At 67.2% G+C, this 20,609-nt stretch overlaps 1 protein-coding gene across 6 annotated transcripts in view; it reads right to left on the bottom strand.

Annotated features, from left to right (window-relative positions):
• The window catches only part of HSPG2 (heparan sulfate proteoglycan 2), a 34,952-nt gene extending 15,697 nt beyond the window's left edge, over positions 1-19,255 (bottom strand). For 4 of the 6 annotated variants that reach the window (XM_084495351.1, XM_084495354.1, XM_084495356.1 and 1 more), the window contains exons 1-50: positions 19,154-19,255; positions 14,667-14,808; positions 14,488-14,571; positions 14,011-14,120; positions 13,858-13,916; positions 13,277-13,437; positions 12,723-13,079; positions 12,530-12,649; positions 12,328-12,459; positions 11,622-11,766; positions 10,818-10,969; positions 10,588-10,734; positions 10,353-10,516; positions 10,106-10,282; positions 9,823-10,019; positions 9,566-9,713; positions 9,351-9,478; positions 9,188-9,274; positions 9,041-9,099; positions 8,905-8,972; positions 8,495-8,635; positions 7,878-8,054; positions 7,628-7,807; positions 7,433-7,551; positions 7,242-7,353; positions 7,058-7,171; positions 6,841-6,968; positions 6,677-6,754; positions 6,544-6,593; positions 6,367-6,455; positions 6,141-6,281; positions 5,878-6,069; positions 5,072-5,164; positions 4,912-4,992; positions 4,575-4,805; positions 4,363-4,476; positions 4,131-4,258; positions 3,969-4,055; positions 3,115-3,341; positions 2,928-3,038; positions 2,747-2,847; positions 2,158-2,338; positions 1,890-1,949; positions 1,594-1,716; positions 1,373-1,513; positions 1,160-1,302; positions 918-1,053; positions 667-812; positions 450-588; positions 212-372 (exon numbers count right to left, since the gene is read on the bottom strand). In XM_084495351.1, the coding sequence (XP_084351477.1) occupies positions 212-372; positions 450-588; positions 667-812; positions 918-1,053; positions 1,160-1,302; positions 1,373-1,513; positions 1,594-1,716; positions 1,890-1,949; positions 2,158-2,338; positions 2,747-2,847; positions 2,928-3,038; positions 3,115-3,341; positions 3,969-4,055; positions 4,131-4,258; positions 4,363-4,476; positions 4,575-4,805; positions 4,912-4,992; positions 5,072-5,164; positions 5,878-6,069; positions 6,141-6,281; positions 6,367-6,455; positions 6,544-6,593; positions 6,677-6,754; positions 6,841-6,968; positions 7,058-7,171; positions 7,242-7,353; positions 7,433-7,551; positions 7,628-7,807; positions 7,878-8,054; positions 8,495-8,635; positions 8,905-8,972; positions 9,041-9,099; positions 9,188-9,274; positions 9,351-9,478; positions 9,566-9,713; positions 9,823-10,019; positions 10,106-10,282; positions 10,353-10,516; positions 10,588-10,734; positions 10,818-10,969; positions 11,622-11,766; positions 12,328-12,459; positions 12,530-12,649; positions 12,723-13,079; positions 13,277-13,437; positions 13,858-13,916; positions 14,011-14,120; positions 14,488-14,571; positions 14,667-14,808; positions 19,154-19,210 (6,618 nt within the window). In that variant the 5' untranslated portion in view covers positions 19,211-19,255. Of the gene's footprint in view, positions 1-211; positions 373-449; positions 589-666; positions 813-917; positions 1,054-1,159; positions 1,303-1,372; positions 1,514-1,593; positions 1,717-1,889; positions 1,950-2,157; positions 2,339-2,746; positions 2,848-2,927; positions 3,039-3,114; positions 3,342-3,968; positions 4,056-4,130; positions 4,259-4,362; positions 4,477-4,574; positions 4,806-4,911; positions 4,993-5,071; positions 5,165-5,877; positions 6,070-6,140; positions 6,282-6,366; positions 6,456-6,543; positions 6,594-6,676; positions 6,755-6,840; positions 6,969-7,057; positions 7,172-7,241; positions 7,354-7,432; positions 7,552-7,627; positions 7,808-7,877; positions 8,055-8,494; positions 8,636-8,904; positions 8,973-9,040; positions 9,100-9,187; positions 9,275-9,350; positions 9,479-9,565; positions 9,714-9,822; positions 10,020-10,105; positions 10,283-10,352; positions 10,517-10,587; positions 10,735-10,817; positions 10,970-11,621; positions 11,767-12,327; positions 12,460-12,529; positions 12,650-12,722; positions 13,080-13,276; positions 13,438-13,857; positions 13,917-14,010; positions 14,121-14,299; positions 14,355-14,487; positions 14,572-14,666; positions 14,809-19,153 lie in introns of those variants that run through there. The other 2 variants (XM_084495352.1, XM_084495353.1) reach the window with 2 other exon arrangements.
• Positions 19,256-20,609: the final 1,354 nt, after the last annotated feature.

The following is a 20,609-nucleotide window of genomic DNA, read 5'->3' as shown; positions in this document are numbered from 1 at the left end:
GCCTTGCATAGGGACACTTGAGCTTGCACGGGACCATTTTGTCTTGCCCAAATGCCATTTGTGCTTTCCCAGGACCACTCAAGCTTGCACAGGGCTGTTTGGATTTGCATGCGGCCATCTGGGCTTGCACGTAGCCATGTGGCCTTGCACAGGGCCATGGGTCAACCCCAACCATCTGCACCCTGGGCACAGAGCCCTCCGTGTCCCCTACCTGATGCCTGGCCGGCAGGGACCCGCCGCGCTTGTACCAGGTGACGGTGGCCTGCACAGGGCTGGCGATGACACAGTTGAGGTCCAGAGTCTGTCCCTCAGCCACAGTGGAGGAGGACGCCTCAATCCTGACGGGAGCTGTGCCACCCGAGCCTGGTGGCCCTGGGAAGGAGGACGGAGTGATGGCAGGGAGATGGGATGCCACCCAGGGCCACCCACAGCACTGAGCCCAGCCTCACCATAGGATAGCCCAGAGCTGGACACGACGGTGACGATGACAGACGCCTCCCGGACCGTGGCTCCCGAGTTCACCCGGCACACGTACTCGCCCGAATCAGCCGCCGTGATGTGGGGGACGCGAAGACGGGACCCCGACACCTGGTGGGGACACATCAGTGTCAGAGAGAGGGGGACAGGGCAAGATTTGGGGTGACATCCCCGCTGCCCGTGCCCTACCTGGTGGCCAGCAGGCAGGGAGCCGCCACGCTTGTACCAGGTGACGGTGACGTGGCCAGATCCTGCCACCACGCAGTCGAGGTCCAGGGTCTGTCCCTCGGTGACAGAGGGGGACGAGGACTCGATGCGGACAGGTGGCGCGGCCCCTGCGGGGAGTGGGGCAGGCTGCAGCTCTGGCAGGCATCCAGGGTGTCCCAAATACCATCCCCAAACCCCAGCGGTGTCCCCAGAGCGGCATCCCTAACCCTCACCTGGCACCACCACCACCTCGATGCTGGCGCGGGCTGTGCCGGCGGCGCTGGTGCCCACGCAGAGGTAGATGCCACCATCAGCCACCGTGATGGAGGGGATGAGCAGCGTGGCGATGTCAGTGCGCTCAGAGCGGGACTGTGGCATGGGGATGGGGTGAGCGGCACCCAATCACCCCATGGGGTGATGGGGTGAGTGGCAACCACCCCAGGGGAGCACCCATGGGTGCTCACACCCGGCTCACCTGTGGTGGCAGGGAGCCCCCCTGCTTCTCCCAGGAGATGGTGGCAGTGGGTGACCCCGACACCCGGCAGTACAGCCGCACCGTGGAGCCCTCCTGCACCTCTGTCCGCTCCGGGCTCACCTGCACCTGGGGCTCACCAGCGCCTGCAGGCGGCACGGGGTCAGTGCCAGCACTGGGATGCAGAAATCGGGGACGCTGGGGGACAACACTCACCTTGCACATGGAGGTAACCCTGCGCCGTGTGCTGGCCGGCGCTGCTGCGCGCGCGGCACATGTAGTGCCCCTGGTCAGACGGCTCGACGGCGCTGAACCGCAGCGTCCCGCCGTGGGCGACCGCCTGTGGTGGCAGCGCGCCTGCGGGGACAGGACGCCACGTCACCCCTGCCATGTCCCCCATCCTGGTCCCTGGGTCCCCGCATGTGGCGAGCACCTACCGAGCCACTCGAGGGTGGGCGTGGGGCTGCCAGTGGCCACGCAGCGGAACTCGGCCGGCTGCCCTGGTGCCACGCTCAGCTGTGCCGGCTCCACGGTGGCGGTGGGAGCGGTGGCGGTGGCGGCTGCGGTGACACGTGGGGGGTTCAGAGTGTGCCGGCGCCACCCCTGGTGCTGTCCCCAAGGGGTGGCACGAAGCAGGGGGGTGGTGTGGCGCGGGGTGCATGGTGGAGCCCTGACATGCAGCGGGCAGGGGGTGTGTGTGGCCCCCCCACAAGATGTCCCCCTCGTGACTCACCGGGTCTGTGCCCCTCCATGAACTCAACGGGTCCATAAAACATCTGAGTCTTTGAAGGGGCTGCAAAAGGGGGGGGGGGGGGGTCAAGTTTAAAGTTGGGGCACGTGAGCCCATCACCCCGGTGTCTGGGCTCCTCAATGGAGCCAGGTTTTCCAGAAGAAGCTTTCACCCGTGCCAACACAGAAACAACGCTCGGGGTCCCCGCGGCTCAACCCCTGCCAGTTTGGGGGTGCAGAGCACCCGGTGCCCCTCAGGCTTGGGAACACACCCTGGACGTAGAGTGTGGCCGTGCCCTCGTCCATGTCCAGCATGTTGGAGCCGGTGCAGACGTAGACACCGGCGTCCTCGGGCTGCACGTTGCGGATGGTCAGGATGCCGTTGAAGTCCATGGCGCGCGATGGCAGCGTCCCGTGGTTCTGGCGCGTCCACACTAGGGTGTAGGCAGGTGACTGGGGAGTGAGGGGGGAAGAGGGGCGTGAGGAAGGGCCTGATGGGCACACAGGGGTGTCCATGGGTCCTGTGGGTCTGGGTGGGCACCTGCATGGAGATGGGTGGGCACCTAAAGGTGTCCCAATGCCCAGGTGGGCACCCAGATGTGTCTGGGTGCCACGCACTGCTCCATGCGTGCACAGGGGCTTCTGCATGACCTTTGTGGCCGCGTGGGCACCCAGGGATGACCCTGCACCCTGCAGGACCAGGTAGGCACCCAGGGGTGTCTGTGTGTGCCATGTGGGTTACTGTGTGATAATGTCGGCACACAAGAGTACCCATGTGCCCTGCATGACCCAGAAAGCACCCACGGGTGCCCAAATGATGTAGTGAGCACCCAAGGGGGCCCGCATGCCCCCCCAGCTCACCTTGCTCTTGGCCGTGCAGATGAAGGTGACATCAGCCCCGGGTTTCACCCGCTGCACCCTCTTCTCCTCCACGGTGACGGTGATGGGCTTGGTGGGTGTCTCTGCACCGAGATGAGAGGGCTGAGCCCTGTCCCCTGCCCCATCCCCTGCCATCCCCCCACCGCCACCACTGCATCCCTACCGGTGACGATGACCTCGGCCCGGCTGGCGTTGCTGTGCTGCAGGTTGCGGCAGGAGCAGACATAGACACCAGCCTCAGCGGGCTGGATGCTGGCAAAGTGCAGCTCCTCACCTGGCGGCGTGGGGCAGGTGAGACCCTGGTGTCCCAGTCCCCATCCCGATCCCCAGCCCCAGCCCCAGCCCCCTACCTTGCCGCCGGCTCTGGGCGCTGCTGGGCAGGGGCCGCCCGTCCTCCCGTGACCAGTGGTAGTAGAAGGGGGGGTCCCCGCTGGCCTGGCAGCGCAGCGTCACCGGGCTGCCCTGCGGCACCGCTGTGCGCGGTGGGTGCACGCGGACAGCGAGGGGGGGCGACGAGCCCTGCGGCACGCATGTCTGGCCCCGCACGCTGGGGTCCCCCACGTAGCCGGGAGCACACCTGCAGGGGGGAGCACGGGGTGAGGATGTGGGGGGTGCTGGGGAGAGATACTGGGTGGGAATATCGGGGTGTGGAAGTTGGAGTGGAGATAACAGGATGGAGATGTTGGAGTGGAGATGCTGAGGTGGAGATATGGGGATGGGGATGTGGAGGTGAGGATATTGGGGTGGAGATGTGGGTAGGATATTGGGAAGGGGATGTTGAGGTAACTGGAGGGGCGATATGGCGAAGACATCAGGATGGGGATATCAAGGTGAGAATGTTGGGATGGGGATATGGGGGTGATGACATCAGAGTCAATATATAGGGGTAGAGATATCAAGATGGGGATGTTGCGGTGAAGATATTGGGGTGATTATATTGGAGTGGGAATATGGGGATGGGGATATCAGTTGAATATACCAGGGGTGTTATCGGGGGGGGGTCGGGGAGGGGATGTTGGGGTGGGGATATCAGGGTGGGAACATTGGGGTGAGGATGTTGGGATGGGGACATTAAAGTGAGGACATGGGGGTGACGATATTGCAGTGGGGATGTTGGGGCAGGGATATGGGAACAACATTGAGATGGGGATGTCAGGGCGAGGGTACTGGGATGGCAACGTCGGGGTGCCCCTGCAGCACTCACCGCTCGCAGTACTGCCCGGCGTAGCCTGGCGCACAGGCAGTGCAGCGGTACCCGCCGCCTCCCAAACTCTCACAGGTCCGTGAGAACCTGGGGGGACAGGGAAGCATCGGGGACCATCCCCTCCCTACACTTCCCTACCTCTAAGCCCCTACAAACACTCACTGGTTTTCGGGGTGCACGAGAGGGCAGGCGCAGGGCTGGCAGTCCTCAGGGGTGCCGGCAGTGGCGTCCCCGTAGAAGCCGGGCGCACACTGGTCACAGAAGTCCCCTGCCGTGTTGTGCAAGCAGCCCTGGAAGGGGGGGGGGGCAGAAGAATGGGGGTGCATGGCACTGGGAGATTGCCCCAGCACCCCAAAAAGCCGCAGGGCGCCATGACCCCCCCAGGGGGACTTACAGAGCAGAGGCCACTCTCGGGGTGGCAGGTCTCCGAGTGGCCGTTGCACTCGCAGAGCTCGCAGTGCCCCAGGTACAGCCCCCCCCCGGTACGTGTGTAGCCAGGGGCACAGTCCTGCAAGAAGGAGCAGGGATGGGGGTGCTCAGCACCGTGACCCCCACACACCTCCCCACAGACCCGGAGCACGCCGGGCACACCGGGGGCCGGCTCACCTGGCAGGAGAGGCCGCGGTAGCCGGGGGGGCAGCGGCACTCCTCCACCTCCAGCGCCGGGGGGAGGCCAGGCCGGGGGGGCACGGCCACGTCCATGCTGACACCGGCAATGCTGGACGCGGCTGTGCTGGTGGAGTAGGTGGCGCGGATCAGGATCTCGTCCAGGTCGGCCAGCGCCATCAGGAGATGCTCCCGCGTGGCCGGCTGCCCATCCGGCCGCTGCCAGTATTGCTGCGGGCAGGGAGGTGCTGTTAGGGGGGGCACTACCTCGGCACCCACCCCCCAGGTGCCAGGGGGTGCCAGGCGCTGGGGACCAAAGGCAGGTGCCTGCTCCTACCTCCCGAAAAACGATCTCAAAGTCTTGCGGTGTGCTGGGGGGCAGGTCAGGCTGGTATGCCACCAGCGTGATGTCGTTGCCCTGAGGATACAGGGGGGGGTCAGGGAGGTTCTGCTGCCGTACCCCATCCCCAATTCCCCCCAGACTGTCACCCCCCTACCGTGATCTGGATGTCGGCATCAGGCAGGGGGGCCCCCCGGCCCCCTGGGGTGTAGCTGAGGGTGTAGCGGAGCCGCCCGCCGTAGGAGCCCACCTGCGGGTGGGAAAAGGGGAGGTGGGAATGGGGGGGGTCCCGCTGCATGTGTGGGGACCCCCTGGGTTCTGCCCTGCAGGGAGCTGAGGGTTGGCCCTGGGGAAAGGCCTCTGGGGAGCTGGGGGTCTGGGGAGGTTGGGGGGGAAGGGAGGAAGGGGATGGAAAGAGGGAATGGGCAGGGAAAGGGAAAGGGGAAGAGGGAAGGGAAAAGAAGGAAAAAAGGGAAAAAAAAATAAAAGGGGAAAAAGGGAAAAGGAAACAGAAGAAAAGGGAAAAGGAAAAAGGGAAAAGGGAAAAGGAAAAAGAGAAAAAGGAAAAGGGAAGAAGAGAAGGAAATTGAAAAGAAAATCAAAAAGAAAAGGGAAAAGAAAGGGAAAGGAGAAAGACAAAAGTGGAAGGGGAAAGGCAAGGAAAAAGAGAAAAGGGAAAGGGAAGAGGAAAAGAAAAAGGAAGAAGAGGAAAGGAAAAATTAAGAAGAAGGAAAAATAAAAGGGAAGAGAAAGGATAAGAAGGAGAAAAAATGAAAATAAAAGGAAAAGGGAAGAGAGAAAGGGAGAAGAGAAAAGGAAGGGGGGAGGAAGCAGGAGGCACTGGGAGCCTGCATCCACCTCCCTGTGCTAACCATAACGGGGCGAGCACCCAGGGGTGCCCATGGAGCTGGGGGTCTCAAGGGGCGCCCCGAGGAGGGGGCACCCCTGTGTGCCGGCCGTTACCTTGTCCCCCTGGTAGGGTTGGGGCAGCTGCCAGTAGTAGGACTCAGGGGACAGCTCCCCGAAGCGCCCGTACGTGAGCCGAGGCCCCGCGGTGCCCATCTCCACGCTGAAGCCGGTGGCCACGCGGGTGCTGCGCTGCCGGTTCACCAGCGCGAAGCCCTGCCAGCTCCCGGGGCCAAAGGGCGTCCGGACCTGCGGGCAGGGCGGGTGAGTGGCCTGGGGACACTGGGGGACCGCGGGGACCCGTGGGGACAGGGACTCACTGTGTCGCGGGAGTAGGAGGTGCTGGCACAGTGCTGGACGATGCCCATGCAGAAGCAGGGCAGGCAGCCTGCCGGGTTTACGGCGCTCAGGTGGAAGTGGTGGGGGCGGCAGGTGGCACAGCGGGGACCCTCCACGTTGGCCTGCAGGGGATGGGGAGGATGACGCTGTGGTTTTGTCCCCCTCCACCGATGTGGGGACACGGCACGGCATGGGGACAGGGCTCACCTTGCACTGGCACAGCCCACTGGCATCGCACCGCTCGCCAATGCTGCCCTGCTGGTCGCACTGGCACTGGTCACCGGTGGCCCCTGGCTCTGGGGGTATCATACGGGGTGGGGGGGCAGCAGTTAGGTGGGGACCCCAACAGAGAACACGGCGTTGTCCCCTCCCCAGGACACTCACCTCGGCACGGCTCTCCCCGCAGCGGATCCCCCACGTAGCCAGGTGAGCACCTTTGAGGGGGCATGAAATAAGCCAATGAGGGGGGGTCCCCAAAACCCCTGCCACCCCACCACCACCCCAGCATCTCCAGCACCTCTCGCAGAGGCGCCCGCTGTATCCCGGGGCGCAGGCACTGCACGTGGGCTGCCCGTCTGTGTCCTCAAAGCAGCTCCTGGATGGGAGAGGGGAGGGCAGGGCGATGGGTGAGCCCCAGCTGGTGGCCCCTGGGGGCACGGGGAGGAGGTGGGGTGCACCTACTGGGTGTCAGTGTGGGGCCCGTGGCAGGGGCAGGGCCGGCAGTCTCCCGGGGTGCCACGGGTGGCATCGCCGTAGTAGCCAGGCTGGCACTTGTCACACTGCGTGCCCTCCGTGTGGTCCCGGCAGCCCTGGTGTTGGGGGGAGAGGGAGATGCTGGCACGCCGAGGGGGTCCCCACCATGCCCCCCATGATGTCCCCATGCCAGCGCTGGGCTCACCTGGCACTCGCCTGTCTCAGGATTGCACTCGTCGGCGTGCCCATGGCACTGGCAGCGCTCACAGGTGCCCAGGTAGAGCCCGCTGGTGCTGCGGGTGTAGCCCACGTCGCAGTCCTGTGGGGACAGGGATGGGTGTCAGCCACCAGCTGCATCCCCAGAGCCATGGGGACAGCGGGGGGCTCACCTGGCAGGAGGGGCCGCGGTAGCCGGGGGGGCAGGCACAGTCCTCCACCTCCAGCGCCGGTGCCCGGCCGGTGGCATGGGGCACGGCCACGTCCAGGCGGACATCAGCGAGCCTGCAGGGCGAGACAGGATGTCCCCACTGCCCTGCCCGCATGTCCCCTGTCCCCAGCCAGCATCACGCCACCCCGGTACCTGCTCTCCATCGGCTGGTCTGTGTAGGATGCGCGGATCATGAGGACATCAATGTCGGCCAGGGCCATCAGGAGGTGCTCCCGGGTGGCTTCGTGCCCATCTGCCCGGCGCCAAGCGTGCTGCAGGCACAGCCCCGCGGTGACCGATGTGTCCCCAGAGCCCCAGTGCCCACCCCAGGGGGACGCCAGCTCTCACCTCACGGAAGGGCACGGTGACAGTGGTGGGGACACCGGGCACAGGGGTGGCATCAGAGAAGTGCTCCAGGAAGATGCCGTTGCCTTGCAGCAGGACGTCAGGCTGCCGCTGCAGTGGCTGGGCATCTGCTGGCGCGCGGTGCGTCACCGTGTACTGCAGCTCGCCCCCGTACGATGTCACCTGCATGGGGACAGGGCTCAGCCGGGCTCATGGACACCCTGCTGTCCCCGCCCCGTCCCCACCACTGCACCTTGTCTCCGGTGAAGGACGTGGGCAGAACCCAGAAGTAGACGTCACGGGGCAGTGTGTAGAAGTCGGAGAAGACGAGCTCCCTTGGGGCAGCGAAGCGTGAGCCTTTGATCATCGTCCCCGTGCCTGCCAGGTTGGTCAGGTGCAGTGGCGACACCTCCTCAGCAGTGACACGGACCTGCAGGGGTGGGGGACAGCGGCATGGGACATGGTACGGTGCTGCTTGGCAGTGCACAACACGGCACAGCACAAGGCAGAACATGGTGCACCATGGCACAGCAGAGCACAGCACGGCGCAGCACAACATGGCATGGCACAGCATGGCATGATGCACCATCACATCGCATGACACAGCAAGGCACAAATGGCACGGTGTGGTGCAACATGGTGTAACACAATGTGGCAAGACATGGTGCAACATGGCATGCCATAACACAGCACAACTTGGTAGGGCACGGTGAAACATGACACAACACAACACAGCATGGCAAAGTACAACATTGCATGGCACAACATGGCACAGCACAACATGGCATGCCATGACATTACACGGCACAGCTCAACTTGGCAAGGCATGGCACAACATGGCACAGCACAACACGGCATGGCACAGGGTACCTGGTCACGGCTCCAGGAGGAGCTGGCGCACTGCCGCGAGACGCCCATGCAGAAGCACTTGAGGCAGCCGTCGGGGTTGGTGTCGCTCAGGTGGAAGGTCCCGGCCGCGCACTCATCACACTGCCGCCCCGTCACGTTGGGCTGCAAGAGGGGACAGGGACTGGGAAAACAGGTGCTGTGGGGATGGGGAAACTGGGTGCTGCAGGGGGCTGGAAACCTAGGTGCCAGGAGGACTGACAAACTGGGTGCTATGGGAGGACTGGAAAACCCTGGGGAATTGGACTGGGTGCCACAGGGATGCTGTGGGGAACTGGGTGCTGGGGAAAATGAACTGGGTGCCACGGGGGACAGGGCTGGGTGCTCCAGGGACCAGCCTGGGTGCTGCGGGTTTGGGGCAGGTGGATACCCACCTTGCAGCGGCACGTGCCGCCCACCGCGTCCTTGCCCCCACGTGTATCGCACTTGATGAGCTCCTGGCCTGCGGGGAGAGACGGTGAGGAACGGGCAGAGCTGGGGGGGCACGGGGGGACATGGGGCAGCACTCACCGATGCGGGTGCACTTGCCGCCTGGCTGGATGGGGTCTCCCTCATAGCCTGGGGCACACCTGGGGGAGGATGGGGACAGGGGCCCGTGGGAGGGGGCCGGGGTGCCCATGCTCCCAGCCCGGATTTCACCACCCCCTGCCCACCCACCTCTCGCAGCGGCGGCCAGCATAGCCAGGGGCGCAGGCGTCGCAGGTGGCCTGGCCATCTGTGTCCAGGAAGCACGACTCGGAGAACCTGCGAGCGAGGTGATGGTGACATGGGGCCATGATGTGGCACCAGTCCCCCCCAAACCTCCTGGGGCAGCACCCACCTGCGGGATGGCTCAGTGTAGGGGCAGGGGCAGGGGCGGCAGGCGGTGGCTGTGCCCTGCGTGGCATCGCCGAAGAAGCCAGGTTTGCACTTCTCACACTGGGGTCCCTCCGTGTTGTGCTGGCAGTTCTGCGGGGACGGCATAGGGGTTGGTGGCACTGCCATGTGGCTGAGCCCCCGGCCCCATGTCCTCTGTCCCCATGTCCCTGTCCTTACCAGGCAGTGCCCAAAGACCTGGTCACAGGTGCTGGAGTGGCCATGGCAGCTGCAGCCCGAGCAGGTCCCCAGGTAGGGTCCCTGCGGCACCCGCTCGAAATTGGTGGCGCACCGCTGGCATGACAGCCCCATGTAGCCCACGGGGCACCTGGGGACACAGAGGTGTGATGGTGGCACCATGACGGTGGCACTGCGCTGGTGACACCACACCAGTGGGTGCGTTGCTTTGCCAGTGCCCGCAGGCCATCGCCAGTCACCTGCACTCCTCAACATCCCCGGCAGGTGCCAAGCCGGTGTCCCCGGGACTGGTGATATCCATGGCCACGTCGCTGAGCCCCACGCTGGCCATGCGCCCATCATACACTGCCCGCACCAAGATGCCCTCCAGTTCCTGCAGCACCATCAGCAGCAGCTCCCGGCTCACTGGAGCACCCGTCTCATCCTCCCAGTTGTCCTGTGGGGATGGTGAGCACCGGCGTCACCCCAGGGTGCCACCAGCACCCGTCAGCGCCCTTCAGCGCCCGTCCCCAGCGCACCCACCTCGGTGAAGGGGATGCGGCGCTGGTTGAGGATGTCAGGCTGGGTGTCCCCAGCACGCGCCTGGAGCTGGCGGCCCCGGCCCCGCAGCAGCACGTCAGGGCGGGGGGCTGGCTCAGGGGGCCCCCGGCCCAGCCGGTAGCGCACGCTGTAGCTCAGCGCCCCACCGTAGGCGTCCACCTGGCAAGGGCAGCGCGGTGTCAGCAGCTGTGCCGGGGTGTCCCCAGCCCTGCTGCTGCTCCACGGTCACCTTGTCACCCAGGAAGGGGGCTGGCAGCGCCCAGAAAGCATCGAGAGCCAGGAAGCGCCGGGACAGGTCCAGGAGCTGGAACTCCTCAGTGGCCACATCCACATGCAGCTGGGTGGCTGAGAGCGCCGGCAGGGACGGAGTTGATGGCACCGTCACATTGACACCTGTGGGGAGAGGCTCAGCCCTGTGTGTCGCCCCCCTCCCTGTGCCCTGTCCCCCTGTCCCAGCGACTTACCCTTGAAGTCATCAGGGCGGTCGAAGCGCAGATGCAGGCGGTGGCGGTGGCGGGCGGTGGCACGGCAGGCAGTGGTGACACCGAAGCAGAAGCAGGGCAGGCAGCGGGATGTGCCCGTCACCTGGAAGTGGCCCTCGGGGCAGGGACCTGCGGGGACGGGGAGGGGATCAGCTGAGGGCGCAGGGACAGGAGCAAAGGACGGGGAGGTGGCGGCAGCTGGGGATGCTCACCGGGGCGGGGGGTGACAGTGAGGACACTGTCGGGGATGCCGAAGACCATGCCGCGGGTGTTGATGGCCTCACAAGTGTAGGCGCCCTGGTCAGCCTCCTTCACGTCCCGGATAGTCAGTGTGCCCTGCCCGCCCTCGCTCACAATGGACACCCTGCACGGCACACTCACTGCACCACACGCTCACGGCACCGCACGCTCAGTGCACGGCGTGCTTGGCACATGGCGTGCTGGGTGCACAGCACACTCGGTGCACAGCATCCTTGGTGCACGGTGTGCTTGGTGCCTGGCATGCTTGGTGCCTGGCGTGCGTGGTGCACGACACACCTGGTGCAGAACACACCTGGTGCACGACACGCCTGGTGCACAACACTCTCAGTGTACAACACAACTGGTGCATGACACACCTGGTGCACAACACGCTCGGTGCCCGGCACACCGTGCCACCCAGCGCAAGGACCAACCTTGGGCACAACCCTGCTGCTTGCTGCAAGCCCTGCCCCCAGCACTCACCTTTGCAAAGCCCCCACCCACAGCAGGCCCCGCCCCTTGCTGAGCCCCGCCCCCACAAGCTCCTCCCACCCCACAGCCACGCCCCTTGCGTGAGCCCCACCTTTGCAGACCCCTCCCCGAACCTCACGCCACGCCCACCGTTGGCCACACCCCTCCTGCAAGCCCCACCCACACAGAAGCCCCATGGGGAGATGTCCCCCACCCCCCCCGTGACCTCACCCCACCCCTTGACCTCGCCCCTCCCTTGGGCCCCACCCTCCCGTTGGCCCCGCCCCTCCCGGGGCCCCGCCCACCTGCGGCTGGGGGGGATGTTCCCCCAGTTGAGGCGCCAGGTGATGATGGGGGTGGGCACGCCAGTGGCGGCGCAGGTGAAGCTCACCGTCTGCCCCGGCACCGCCTGCACCGACTCCCGCGGCGGCGTCACCACCTGCGGCGGCACTGCAGGGCGCGCGTCACCCCCTGCGCCCAGCGCCCCCGGCTGCGGGGACCCCAGCGTCCCAGCACGGTGCCACGCCACGAGGTCTCCCGCCCAGCTCAGGGGACGCGGGGTTCCATGGCACCATGCTGGGTGACGCGGCACAGGGACCCCAGCACGGCACAGCTTGGGCACGGGGTGCCCAGCCCAGGGACCCCTGCCCCACCTGGCTGGCAGTGTCCCCAGCACGGTGCCATGGCAGAGTCCACGGCATGGCTTGGGCACAGGGTCCCCAGCACAGTGCTAAGCATGGTGCCGTGGCACAATGTCACCAGCATAGGGTCCCCAGCCCCACCTGAGGATGCAGTGTCCCAGCACGGCACCCAGCACGGTGCCACATCAGGGTCCCCAGCCATGCCACAGCTTGGGCGCAGTGTCCCCAGCACCGTCTCCCAGCCGTGCGCAGCAGCGCGCTGTCCTCATCACTGCGCCCCCCCACTTGGGTGCGGTGTCCCCAGCACAGTGCCACGACATGGTGTCCCCAACCCCTGTCCGGTGTCCCCATGACCCCGGGTGCCACTTACTGCAGCCAACCTCGTCGGAGCGGTCAGGGCAATCGGGCTCCTCATCGCAGTGGTAGCTGGCGGGGATGCAGGTCCCGCTGGCTACACAGCTGAACTGGTCTGGCCCACACGCCGCGCCAGGCGCCTTGGTGGCTACAAGGGACAACAGCCATCAGCTGGAGCCATGTCACCACGCGTCCCCACCGCTCCCAGCCACACTCACGGCAGTCGGTCTCATCTGAGCCGTCCCCGCAGTCGTTGTCCCCATCGCAGCGCCACAGCTTCAGGGCGCAGTGCCCATTGCGGCACTTGAACTCATTGGGCTCGCAGGGCGAAGGGGTGCCTGGTGGGGGCAGGGTGTCAGCACCCGCCCCAGGGTGCCACCGCCACCGCTGCCACCCCCCCTGGTAACTCACCGCAGTCCTCCTCGTCACTGCCATCGGCGCAGTCGCGCTCGCCATCGCAGAGGTAGTCACGGGGCACACAGCGCCCATCGGCGCAGGTGGCCTCGGCCGGCCGGCACCCAGCTTTGGGTGGCAGGGGGCGGCGGGTGGTGGCAGGGACGGTGACCAGCGGGCGGGTGGTGGCGGGCCGGGCTGTGCTGGGGGGCACGGGGCGCGCCGGGGAGGTGGCCGGGGGGGGCTCGCCGCAGCCCTGCTCGTCCGAGGCGTCGCGGCAGTCGGGGCGGCGGTCGCAGCGGTACTCCTGGGCAATGCACTCGCCACTGCCGCAGGAGAACTCCAGGGCGGTGCAGGGGCGCAGATGAGGGGTCACTGCACGGGGGGGGGTTACTGTCACGGGGGGTGTCCTGTGTCCTGTCCCCCCCATCACCCGCCCTTAGATATCACGATGCAAATGGCGAAAAATGGGGGGCTCAAGGCGTGCTGGCACGCAGGACCCCGTGCTGTCCCCAGTGGCCCCACAATTGAGGTTTAGGGTGGGGGGTGCTCCGTGCCCCCCTGGTGCTCACCGGCCCCCAGGCGCCGGAACTGGAAGCCGACGGGCGAGGTGACGAAGGAGGCGATGGAGCCAGCAGCCACCACGTCCCGCAGCACGGCCCCGATCTGCGCCTCGTCCCCGTTGCCCTCCGAGCCCACATCCAGCTCCACGAAGACGCTGCCCTCCAGCTCCCTGTGGGCAGGGGATCAGCGCCTCAAAGCCCCCACCCCAACCCCCCTGTAACCCCAAAACTTCCTGCTCCCCCAAAACTTCCCCTGCACCCTGTACCTCCCTTTCACCCCAAAACTTCTCATGCCCCCACACCTCCTCTGCACTCCCCAAAGCATCTCATCCCCAGACCTCCCTCTGCCTCCAAACTTCCCTGCACCCCAAAACCTCTCCACCCTCCCAAACCTCCTCTGCACCCCAAATACACCCATGTCCCCCAACCTCCCCATACCCCACCACACTTCCCCTGCACCTCAAACCTTCCCATCCCTCCTGAGCCTCCCCTGCACCCCAAGCCTCCCCATTACCCCCAAATCTTCTCATCCTCCCCAAACCTCCCCTGCACCCCCAAACCTCCCCGTTGCCCCCCATGCCCCCACTCACTTGATGAACACCACATTGACCATTTGGTCCCCAGGGATCTTGTAATACTCTGACTCCAGCTGAAGCAGGGGAAGCACGGGGGGTGAGGGTGCACCCTTGGGTGCCCCCCACCAAAACCTGGGCTGGGGGTTCCCCCCGGTGCGCCCCACTCACAGTATCCACCACGGCCTCCGAGACCTCCCGAAACTCATCTGAATTGGCATCCTCCAGCCGGGGGCTGTAGTCAATGCTGTGGGTGAAGTTCACCAGCGCCCGGAAATAAACTGGGGGGGGGGGGGGAGAGGAGAGGGTGTTGGCATCCCAAAAAATACCCCTCAGGTACCCCCAACCCCAGCAGCACCCCCCCGCATCAGCCAGCCCCCCGCCACTGAAGGAAACCAGCCCATAGGACTGAGAAAGAGTCGGAAGGTGGCGGGGGGGGGTCACAAGAAGTGGCACTTACTCAGCGGGGGGTCATCCTCGGGCTCGGCCACCACCATGCCTGCTGGCGGGGGCACGGGCACTGCCCGCCGAGGAGAAGGAAGAGGAGGAAGGAGAGCAGAGAGGATGGAGAAGAGACAGAGCTTGAGCGCAGCACAGAGGAGCACAGTGTCCCGCGGGCACCGGTGCCACCCAGAGGCGTCCCCTTACCGGTGGGTGCCAGCCCAACGCCAGGCACCGAGGGGCTCCCGGCCACCAGCAGGATGTCACCGCTGCCGTACTCCCCACTGCCATCTGCGAGAGCAACACCGTGAGCCCTCGGGGACACCCAGGGACCATGCAGCCCCGTGTGCGTGTGCGTCCCCCAGTGCCACCCTGTGCCACATTACCCCCGGATGCCTCATCTGCCAGCAGGTCCTCGTCATCGGAGAGCTGGGCGTAGTACCGCCGCCCCCGCGCGCCCCCAACGCGGTCGGCCACCGTGTCCTCAGGGAACGTGGTCTCGGCCAGGCCCCTGGCACCGTGGGTCACCTGGAGGGGGGGACACATGGCCATCACCGCCAGGCCACGTCACCGGGGCTCCCCCGCTCCGGGGCTGCTGGCAGGGCCGGGGCTGCATAGCTGGGCGGTGGAGTCACCACGGCCGGCGCGGCTGGGAAGAGGGAGCCGGGGGGGGGGGGATGAGCTCATCTCGCGCCCCCCCCGCCGCCCACCCACCGCATTCCTGCGCCCAGCACGGCCCCAGCGCGGGGACACGCATGTGCAGCTGCACCCAGGTTGTGCACGGTGGGGGGACGTGTGTGCACCACGGCATGGGGCCATGCACAGGAGCTTTCACCGCCACGTGTGTGCTGACACGGGGGTGAGTGCTCCGTGCACGGCGGCGTGTGGCCGGGAACGTGCATCCACACCACTGCGTGCGCATGCCGGCTCGTGCATGTGTGTGCACAGCAATGTGGTGCCATGCGAGTGCATTTGCACTGCTGCACGTGCACACTGACACAAGGACACGTGTGCATGGCGACACGGCAATGTCTGCATGTGCATTTGCACCACCAGTGACATGGGGCACGTACATGCACTTGCACTGCCACGCATGTGCCAACACAGGGATGTGTGTGCAAAGCAACACAGGGCTGCTTGCGTGTGCACTTGCACAACCCTGTGCACGCACCAACATGGGGACTTGTATGCACAGCGACAAAGCACCACACATCCACACCCTGCAACTGCAATGCCCCCATGTGCACACGTGAACGGGCACCAGCACCCTGCTGGCTGCCCCCTTGGGTGCCCCCAGCACCCACTGTGGTTCCCGCAGTGCCGGGGGGGGGGGATGAGGGCTGCTCCCCCCACACACACACACACTGGCGCCCGTGCAGGCTGGTGAGGAGGAATCCGTCGGGGCAGCACTTTGCTGTGCAAACAAGCGCAGGCGGATTAAGCAGGCGCTGGGGGCCGGCGCGGAGCCCGGGGGGGATTTACCCGCTCGCCCGCACAATGGGTGGGAATTGTGGCGTTCCCCCCCCCCACTGCACAGACGGCGGGCGCCCCAAAATAACCCAGCTGCGGGAGGGGATGCCCCGCAGGTACCGCTGCTGGCCTTGGTATAGAGGGTGCAGTGGGGGAAACTGAGGCATGAGGGGAGGTCCCCCAGGCATGCACTGAGCTGGTGAGTGCTCTGCTGCTGACCCCCCCCATGCATGCATGGAGTTTGGGGGTGTTCTACTGGTGCCCCCTAATGCATGCACAGTGCCTGTGGGTGCTTTGCTGGTGCCTCCAGTGCATGCACTGAGTGTGGGGGTGCTCTGCTGGTGCCCCCATGCATGCACCGAGCTTGTGGGTGCTCCACGGCCACACATGCACTGAGGGGGTGGGTGCTCTGCCATCCCCCCCCTGCACCCCCAAACACGCTGCAGGTGTCAGGGTGCTCTGCCGCTGCTTCCCACTCATGCACTGAGCCTGCGGGTGCTCTGCCATCACCACCCCCATGCAGTGGGGCCTGGCGGGCATGGTGCCCCCCCGGCAGCCCCAGCCCAGCTGTCCGGTGGCAGGGCCGGGCGCCAGGGGGGTGCGGGGGGGCCCGGACCCATCTCGGGTTACCGGAAGCGGCCCCGGCAGCGGCACCCGGGCGCCCGGCTCACCCGGTGGGGCAGAGCGCCCGGCCGGACGCCGCCGCTCACATTTTCCACTCACTGGCCCAAATCCTGCCCCGGCCTCCATTGGGACCGGGGAAATGAGGTGCGGGGGCCCCCAGCTCCACAGCACCGGCTGGAGGAGGAGGAGGAGGAGGAGGAGGAGGAAGAGGAGGAAGCACCACCCCGCTGTCACGTCCGCCGGTGCCACGTGCGGCTTCGCTCGACGCCCCGAACCGCAGAGGGCCCCCCCTATAAATCCACCCTATGGATGTGCCCCCCCCCCCTTTGCACCGCGGCGGCTGGGCGAGGAAGAGGAGGAAGCGTGGGGTGACGCATCGCCCCGGCGCGCAGGAAGCCCCGGCCGTGGAGGGGCCAGGAATAATAACCGGGGGGGGGTTATTAATAGCCGCCCCCCCCAGCCCCATTGTTTCCCCAAGGCCGGAGCTCTCCAAGCCAAAAGGTGTTTCCCCCCGCCAGCTTCCTCCACCCGCCGGCCTTCCCGGCCAAGGGCACCCGGCTGCGGTGCTAAGCGCCTGTGGGCTGGGGGGGGGTTGGAGGGGGTGCAGTCCCCCCCCCCGTGCCGCCACAGCTGGCGGGGACGCCCCCGGGGGACGGCAGCAGCTGCCTGACCCCCCCCGACTCTCTCCCCCCACCCAGTGATTTGGGGGCAAAAACAGCTGCAGGGTGGGAGTGTTGGCTGGGGGGAGCCTGAACCCCGCTGGAGGAGAGGGGGAGCGGAAGGAGGGGGGAGCAGGGTGCCCCCCCCCGGGCACATTCCTCCCCGCTCTGCATTGCCTAATTTATCCCGAATGGCCGCGTTTCGGGGCAGAGGGAACGCGAGGGGACCAGGCGCGCTGGCACGCCGGGCTGGCGGCCGACCCAGGCAGGCGGGCGCCCTCCTCCTCCTCCTCCTCGGCCTCCTCCTCCTCCTCCCCGGCCTGCTCCTGGCCAGGCCATCTTTGGCGATGGGAGCGTTCGGCCGCGGCAGGAGTTGGTGACCGGGCAGGGGCAAAGCGCGCCCGGAGCGCACAGGGCCACATGCGGCGGTGGCAGAGCCCAGGGGGTCCCCGGGGGTCCCCAGCAGGGTGGTGTGAGGCTGAAGGCCCCACACGTGCAGAGCCATCCCCTACAGCACGCTCATACTCACACACAGGCGTGCAAGCACACGCAGCGGCACGCACATTCGTGTGCAAGCCCAAGTGTGCGAGGGCGGCACGGCACAGGGCTGCGCACAAGCCATGCGGGTGCCAGCCCCCCCGTGGCATGGCGTGCACACAGCCGGGGGGCACACGCGTGTGTCTGTGCGTGCACACGCGTGTGCGTGCCCCACCGTGCCCCCCCCCGCCCGCCCCTGCCCCCAGGCCCGATGCTATCGCACATTCCTGCCCTGACCTCTCCCCGCGCCTGCCTTAACCCTTCCCGGTGCGGGACACTTTGGGGGGGGCACCCCCAAGCCCCCAAACCCCCCCTAACGGGAGGGTGGGGCTGGCCCTGACGCCACGGTGCCATAGGGCTGGTGCCCCCCCCTCCCTCACCCTGGCACATTCCTGGGTGTCCCGAGCATGCTTGGTGCCCCCCCCCCCCCATCAGGGTGCCACCGCTGTCCCCAGACCCCCCTCACCCGCACAGTGGCAGCAGGGCTGGGGGGTGCAAAGCCGCAGCCCCCCCCCAGCCTCGTCACCCCTCTGCCCTGTGGAGGCGGGGGGGGGGGGCACGGCCCTGCCAGCATGGCCCTGAGCAGAAAGGCCCCTCTGTTCTCCGCCCCGGGCAGCGTCCCAGCCCCAAACCACCCTGCTGCCCCCCCCCGGCACGGGTGGGGGCCCCACAGCACCCGGTGGAACCCCCCCAGCTCCACACTTTGGGACCCCTCTAGATTTGGGGACCAGGCCCAGCCCTATCTCAGCAGCCCCAGCCTGCACCCTGAACCCCCTGGGGGTACCCAAGGGACCCCCCTAGGCAGCCCCCCCATGACTGGTGGCCCCCCCAGCCCCGGGGGTATTTCGGGAACGCTATTTTTACAGGCTGCCCGGTGCTGCCTGTCACCCTTTAAATTTAGCCAGGGCGGGAGAGGGGGATGGGGGGACCCTGGGGGTGCGCAGTACCCCAAAAGCAGGATGCACTCCCACTTGTGCCCCCCGTGGGATCTATGGGGTCCCACGGGGTCACGGCCTGAACCCCTGCTTGCTTTGGGGGATGGTGGGGACCCCAAAGGCCAGGGGACCCCAATTCCCAGATGGGATGGGGCAGGGTGGTGGGGACCCCCATCTCCAATCCAGGAAGACCTCAGTTCCCTCGGGGACAAGGCACGGGGACCCCACGCGCCCCCACTCCGTGGGTGACCCCGACTCCCTGACTGGGCTGGGGATGGGGCAGGGGGACCCCACAGCCCCCGGGGGGACCCCAACTCCCCCCGGTCCACGGGGGACCCCGGTGCCGCAGGGGTCAGGGCAGGTTGCTGCCCCCCTCTCCCCGGCGTTGCAGCGCCTCCCCCACGTCCCCAGTTGCGCGTGGGGTGCGGGGGGGGTCCCCAACTCCCCCGCGGGACGGGGCGGTCAGGACGGCGTCCCCAGCCGCGGGGGCACAGCGCACGGCGAGGGAGAGGGGCGGGGGGACCCGAATTCCTCCACGGGACAGGGCACGGGGGGGGGGGACCCCCAGCCCCGGACCCGGTACACGGTGTGGGGGGGAACCCCCCCCTGCTCCCACCCGGCCCCGCTCCCCGCCGCCCCCAGACTCACTCCGAGGGCACCGAGCAGCAGCAGGGCGCCCAGCGCGGCGGGCACCGGCGGCCCCATCGCCCCGCTCCGTCCCGCTCCGTCCCGCTCCGCGCCGCCGCCGCCGCCCCGGTCCCGGCCCCGGCCCCGGCCCCGGGCCCGCCCGCCGATCTGGGCGGGGCCGCCGGGGCACGCGCCCACGGGGGGGACCGGGGCGCGCGCCCACGGGGAGGGCAGCGCCGCGCGTGCACGCAGGGGCGCGTGGGGACATTGGGGGGGGGGGGCACGGGGACAGCCGGGGACACCCGGGGGGCGACACGGGGACGCCGGGGGGAGCGGGACGCGGGGCACCTCTGTGCGTGCCCACGGGGGGCGTGGGGACAGCCTGGGGACGTGGGGAGCAGCTCCTGTGCGGGCACGTGGCGACACCTGGGGACAGCCTGGGGGGCACTTCGGTGCGCGGAGACACCGGGGGGCGCGGGGACAGCGTGGGGGCACCTCCGTGCGTGCCCACGGGGGGGCGCGGGGACGGTGTGGGGACGTGGGGAGCAGCTCCCGTGCACGCGTGGCAACACCTGGGGACACTTCGGTGCACAGAGACGTGGGGTGTGCGGGGACAGCTTGGGGGCAACTCCGTGCGTTGGCACAGGGACATGGGGACACGCAGGGACACCGTGGGGACATGTGGAGTACCTCCACTCGCGGACACATGGTGGCACCTCTGTGCACACCCACGGGGAAATGTGGGTGCGTGGGGACCCCGGGGGGCACCTCTGTGCACGCCCATAGGGACATGTGGGGGCACCGTGGGGACATGGGGAGCACGCAGGGACACGGGGGGCTGTGGGGACACCCAGACACACACACACACAGGGACACGTGCGCATGGGGCTGCTGCTGTGTGATGTGCCCACAGCAACACCCAGGTGACACGAGCGGGCCCATGGGGACACCCAGCGCCACCAGGGGACCCCACAGCCCCCAGCATAGGGTGGTGGCGCTGGGCCAGCCCCAGGCTGGAACAGGGGCATGGACGTCTATGGGGGTGATGGGGGCCACCAGCTGTGTGGGGAGTAGAGGGACTATAGGGGGGCAAATGTGGTTATATGGGGCTGTGGAGGAACCAGGGGCATTGGGAACTGTGGAGGATACTGAGGGTATGGGGATATAGGGGATATGGGGGTTATCGCTGCACAGGGATTTGTAGGGACTATGGGGGGACCAGGGGGATTCAGAAGCATGAGGGATACTGGGGACATGGGGGTTCATCTGGGTGTGGGGGCTATGGGGGACACAAGGGTTTGTAGGGGTTATGGGGGGAACCAGGGGCATTGGGTAGTATGGAGCATATTGGGGGGAGGGGGCTTGGGGAACATGGGGGCTTTGGGGCTATAGGGGGACCAGGACATGAGGGTATGAGGGCCACAGGGGCTATAGGGGTACAGGGCATATAGAAGCTATGGGGTGCCAGGTGCATAAA

Source organism: Aythya ferina (assembly GCF_964211825.1).
Source record: "Aythya ferina genome assembly, chromosome: 21".
Lineage (NCBI taxonomy): Eukaryota > Metazoa > Chordata > Aves > Anseriformes > Anatidae > Aythya > Aythya ferina.
This window is presented reverse-complemented; position numbering and strand designations above follow the sequence as displayed.